At 43.4% G+C, this 6,000-nt stretch overlaps 1 protein-coding gene across 1 annotated transcript; it reads left to right on the forward strand.

Annotated features, from left to right (window-relative positions):
- Nucleotides 1-883: 883 nt before the first annotated feature.
- HINT1 (histidine triad nucleotide binding protein 1) lies at nt 884-5,738 on the forward strand. Its single transcript, XM_014859509.3, has 3 exons — nt 884-2,015; nt 4,147-4,251; nt 5,414-5,738. The coding sequence occupies exons 1-3, from the start codon at nt 1,497-1,499 to the stop codon at nt 5,576-5,578; spliced, it is 789 nt and encodes a 262-aa protein (XP_014714995.2). The 5' UTR covers nt 884-1,496; the 3' UTR covers nt 5,579-5,738.
- The last annotated feature ends 262 nt before the right edge of the window (nt 5,739-6,000 follow it).

Here is a 6,000-nt window from a genome sequence, read left to right on the forward strand (position 1 = left end):
AGGTGACTGTATTATTTATTATCCAAGCCAATACATATTTTTTCTTTTTTAATTTTTATTTTGACAATTTCAATCTTACAGAAAAGTTGCAAGAATAATAGAGTTTGCATATGCCTTTCACTCAGATTCCCCAAATGTTAACACTTTACTACAATTGCTTTAATCTTTTCTATCACTTTACTTATCTATATGTGGACATATTTTTTTGTATCTTTTCACTGTTTGAGAATGAGTTGCAGACATGATACCTCCATACTCCTAAATACTTCGGTGAGTTTTTTTTTTTTCCCTACAAAAGACATTCTTTTACATGAGTGGTTCTCAAAGTATTGTTCCAGGGCCAGCAGCAACTGCCATAGAAACCTAAATTATAGGGCCCCACCCAGGATCAACTAATTTTGATAATTGTGCTGTGGTTATGTGAGGAAGTTAACATGATTTTCAAAACTATTATCTACTCTAAAGCCTTTACTTAGATTTCACCAATTGTCCCAGTAAAATCTTTGACAGCAGAAGTACCAAATGGGACACTTTTGAGATTAAAGAGGACCACTATCAATAATTTCACCACGGCAAATTGGTGAAGTATGATCACATAGGGGAGTCTGGGAGATATAATTAATTTTTTTTAATAAAGACATTTGGAGAATAACTGTTACCTAGAGAAGAGGGCCAGGAACGGAACCCATTGAGAGGTCTGGAGCAGGAGGCTCACTAGGAAGGAGAAATAGCATCCAGAGAAGTAGGAGAGCGAAGACCACTGCTGAAAAGAGGCAACGGTCAACAGTGGCAAATGATGCCAAGAGGTCTAGAATGATGAGAACTGGAACTGCCTAGAGGATTTTTTTTTTTTTAAAGATTTTTTTTTTTCCTTTTTCTCCCCAAAGCCCCCCAGTACATAGTTGTATATTCTTCGTTGTGGGTCCTTCTAGTTGTAGCATGTGGGATGCTGCCTCAGCGTGGTTTGATGAGCAGTGCCATGTCTGTGCCCAGGATTCGAACGAACGAAACACTGGGCCGCCTGCAGCGGAGCGCACAGACTTAACCACTCGGCCACGGGGCCAGCCCCTGCCTAGAGGATTTTTTAAGTGGAGGTCCTTAGTGACTTTGACAAGAGGAAAATGGTTTGAAAAAAGAAACCTGAGAAAGTGGACACAATAGATAGAAAATTCTCTTAAAAAGGAGCAAAGACATGGAGGGATATGTGTGGTTAAGGAAGGTTTTGTGCCTTTGAGGCATCCTACATTATGTTGATTACTGCTAGGAAAAATTCTTTGCAGATACGTCTAGGCTGATTTACAAACTACTGATCCCTGGGTCTCACTCACAGAGTCTGATTTAATTGATCTGGCATGTGGCCAGGTTCAAAGGGATTTTTTTAAAGCTCCCAAAGTGATTTTAACGTGCAGTCAAGGGTGAGAACCACTGCTAGAGGGAGAAAAAAATGGATGCAAGGAGCGCTTATTTGGTGGGCCAAGACCTTATGTGGCTGAAAAATGAAGCGTTACGGTGTTTCAGTCAGCAAACATGGCCAGCACTGCTTGGATTATCAAATCTTTTCAGTTACAGTATCCAATTTTCCTACAAGCGTCCATAAGGCAAGTGAAGAAGGTCTTATACCACTAACTCCACTCCCTGAGACACAAGAAAGGAAGAAAGAAAAACCACCTCCGTACGGCCTTCCGGGGCCCAGGCTCAGGAACCTTTATTCCACCACGTTTTGCCTGGCCATTTGCCCAGGGCCCTGGCACGCCCGCCGCACCGCGCCACGTCAGTGCGCACGCGCTGGACCAGCGCGGCGAGAGCCGGGGTCCCAAGCCTGCGCTGCCGCCCTTCGCCTGCTCCCGCGGCTCCTCCCTCCTCTCGAGCTTCTCCCCGTGCGGCCGCGCGGGAGGGAGGCCGAGATGGCAGATGAGATCGCCAAGGCTCAGGCCGCTCGGCCTGGTGGGGACACGATCTTCGGGAAGATCATTCGCAAGGAAATCCCAGCCAAAATCATTTTTGAGGATGACCAGGTAGGCACCAGGCGCCCGTGGGCTGAGGCACGGCGGCCGCCCGTGGACACGGGGGTCTCCCACGAGGGCATGGAAGGGCAGGGCGGCGCTGCGGGGAAGGGAACTGACCGGACCGCCCCACGCGGCCTCTGCCGCGGGCCCCCAGCCAGCGGGCAGGGCCGCGGCCGCTCCGAGGCGGCCTGCCGGCGCGTGCCGGCGCTCCGGTTACGCGTTATCAGCCCCGGGCGCGGGCCAGGCCACCGGGCACACGCGGGGCCCGCACTGCGGGGTTTGACCCGCGTGGGGGGCGCGCCGGGTTCTCGGCGTGGGCGCCCGCCGGCTTCCCCGCTGCCTCGGACCTCGCCTGTGTCAGGAATCCCACAATCTCGCCAGCGCTTTGCCTGACAGGGAGAAACCCGATCGCGCCTTGACTCGGGCCCAATCTCCGCGATCTCCCGCGCACGGCCGGCCTGGCCCGGCGCCTCTCCGCGCGGCGCGGCGCTGGGGGTCGGGGCGCACGGGCTGCGGGGGGCGCGCAGACGCGCTGGCCCGCCGGGTTCACACCTCGCCCCGCATCTTCTCCCAGACCACGTCCTCCCCGACCTCCCCCCCACCCCCGCCTCCGCTCTCGGGCTGGATACTCGCGAGGTAGAAGTGGGCCTCTCCGAGGAAAAGTGATTCTATTTATATTTGACAGGAAGCCATTTTATGACTAAGAATGTAATTTTTGTTGATGTTATTGTAGGTGCGAGTCTGTTCTAGAAAGGCCGAGTTGAAGTGACTTAGTGTAAAGCCTTTAGCGGGCAGTTGTATATACGTGTGTGGATTTCAAGCAAAGCTGGGCAGGAGGTTGGTTGAATTAGAAAAAGTTTTGTAAACTTGTTAAATTAACGTTAAGAAATATGGAATAAAAGAGAAACATTTAGCGCTACTAGTAGCGTTCTTCGATTCAAAACGTTATCTAAGATTTGATTATAGATTCCTTGAAGTGAATTTTATTTAAATATCTTTATCACTAGTTAGGGAAATTGTTCTGTTTTAGAAAATGTGCATTTCTCTTTAAATACTTTCAGTTGCTTTTTGTAAATGATTGTTGAAACACTGACTTTTGAACAACTTAAGTCTGACAGTGTAACAGCATAAATCATCTGAATGATACAGCGTTTTGCATGGGGAACCGAATAGAATTACTCCTGAGCTAGATAAGCAGAGAGAGGTTCTATTAAGCAGCTTCCCTCAGGGGTCCTTGTTCCAAGAGTGGTTGTCACTTTGCTGTGTCCCCGGGAGGAGGTGAGTTCAGAGGCCGCACACACCGCCATCTTGACACCAGCGTCTGTTAAGCAGCCTCCACCCCCAGGAGAGAGCAAGAGACACAAAAACATTCATGTAATTTGTCTAAATGCTACTTAGCCTCTTCGTTTCTACAAAGGAGAGTAGGTATATTTCTTAAATAGTTGAGTAAAGTGGGAAGAAAAAGGAATTAGTCAAATATCAGACAAATTGCATGATTACAAAACCAATCACTGCAGTAAAAGAAAAACCCAGGAAATGGTGCAGCCTGGGCTCCTGACCCAGGAACGGTGGCCAGGGGAATCAGAGATTTCCTCTGGAAATGATACCTATGCTGAGAGCTGAGGAATGAATAGCAGTTTAAGTTAGACAAAAGTTGGAGGGGAGACGATCTTTGTGGTAGAGGGAACAGCAATTGAAAAAGCCCTGAGGGTGGAGAGAGATGAAGGGCAGTGTGACTTGAGCGTGAAGAGTTGCATGAGATCCGACTGGAAAGGTAGACAAGGATTAGCATGCCTTATTTCTACTTATCCTTTGGATCTCAGTGTAAATGCCACTCCCTTAGAGTGGGTTTTTCCTGACCGTGCAATCTAAATCATGTTTTTCTGTGATAATCATTTCTTTCACCTTTTTCTTTTCTAACATAGGATCTTTGGTTAATTATACCTTTATTTGTTTAAAGTCAGTCTTCCCATTAGACTGTAAATTTTATGAAAGGGATCAGGGGATCGCATGTATTGTGTGCACTTCTGATTTCCTAGCATCTACTGCAGTGTCTCCCATAGGGTTAGTACAAAAGAATGGTAAGCCCACAAGATGATGTAGTACTAAAACTTTGATTTTTTTTCCCCCTTTTCCCTAGTGCCTTGCTTTCCATGACATTTCCCCTCAAGCGCCAACACATTTTCTGGTGATACCCAAGAAACATATATCCCAGATTTCTGTAGCAGAAGATGATGATGAAAGTGTAAGTAAATGTACTAACATAATTTATTTTCTTTCTTTTTAAATTGGGAGACTAAATTTTGACCTTAAAGAGATGTCACATTTTCATTTTGCTAAGGGCATTCACTACTGAGGAAAACCAGAAAATCCTTAATGCTTCAATGCAATATATAAATGGTTGGATTTTTTAAATTGGACACAATTGATATATAACATATTAGTTTTAGCTGTACAACATAGTGATTTGATACATGTATATATTACAAAATCATCACCACAATAAGTCTAGTTAATCACCACAAATTCTTAAGCAAAAAGTGTTCCAAGCAAGGATTAGTTGGTGAGACTCATTATCCTCAACAAAGAAATAGTATGTCATACAAAAGAGGGTTCAATGACTCTTCTTCTATTAATGCTGTTAAAGGAAAGAAGAATAAGTATTTGGTTTTGCCAGGAGGTATAGACCTCAATTAAAGTTTTTCCTAATGCTCTTTGTAGTAGATTGTATAATTGTTCATAAATACTATTCTTCTTTAGGGGTGCATTATACTTCCGGCCTCATTGATGTCAGGCCTGGTCGTATGACTTGATTTGGCCAAGGAATGCAAACAGAAGTGGTATATGTCTTTTGAGTAGGAACTTCAAGAGCTAGCAACTGTTTTAGCGTGTTCTCTCTTCCCTCTGCCACTGTGATCATATAGAAACTGCTCCATCAGCCTGGGTTTCAAAGTGAAAAAGATTTAGAATATAGAGCCTGGTCAACTTATGATGAATGTGTAGTAAGCACAAGAAATGTATTTTTGTTGTAAACCAGATTTTGGGATGGTTTTTACCACAGTGTAACCAAACCTATCCTAATTGATATCCTCTCTTCTAACAAGAAAGCAAGATATTTTGCTTTATTAAGAAAATTTAAATCTCTTGGAGTATGATTTTAAAATTGTTTTAATTGAGCAGTAGATATATATCTCTAATTTGTTTATTGAAATTAATAAGGAATAAATACCTAATCTTAATGAGTTTTTAATTGTAAATTATGTTGTATTAGGATTAAAAGGGTTTCCAGATAATTGCCCAAAGGAGTATGTTTCAACTTGGCAGTTTTTTAATTTAGTATTTCAGCTTGGTGGTTTGCAAGAAGCTGTAAATTGCCTGTTCTTAAGAAACGTTTTTTTCTCTTCTAGCTTCTTGGACATTTAATGATTGTTGGCAAGAAATGTGCTGCTGATCTGGGCCTGAAGAAAGGTTACCGAATGGTGGTGAATGAAGGTTCAGATGGGGGACAGTCTGTCTATCATGTTCATCTCCATGTTCTTGGAGGTCGGCAGATGAATTGGCCTCCTGGTTAAGCATGTTTTAGGGATAATTTTCCCTTGTCTAGTCAGTGATCAAATTTGCAAGTTCCAATATGTTAAACGGTATCCTTATTTTTGCCTGTGTATGGAGAGATTGAGAAATAATTTAAAAAACCCATACACAATAAAAGATGCTGTTGCATGGTTTACAGTCTCTCTGAATTCTGTATGTGATTTATTATTTTAATAAATATATTTGTTGGAATGGATAAAGATAGAGTTCTTAATTTGGGGGGTTTCTTGTTTTTTCTCCTGAAGGAGGACTCAACATATCTACGTTGTTATAATGGTGGGACTGGTCTTTGAAGACAAATTGTAAGATTTCATAAATTTAGCTTTAGCTTTGAAATATCCTTTTAGGGTAAAATATTAGTGCAGGAGAAGATTTTCTAATCTAATTCTCTCATTTTCTAGCA

The sequence above is a fragment of the Equus asinus genome, chromosome 9, assembly GCF_041296235.1.
Source record: "Equus asinus isolate D_3611 breed Donkey chromosome 9, EquAss-T2T_v2, whole genome shotgun sequence".
Taxonomy (NCBI): Eukaryota; Metazoa; Chordata; class Mammalia; order Perissodactyla; family Equidae; genus Equus; species Equus asinus.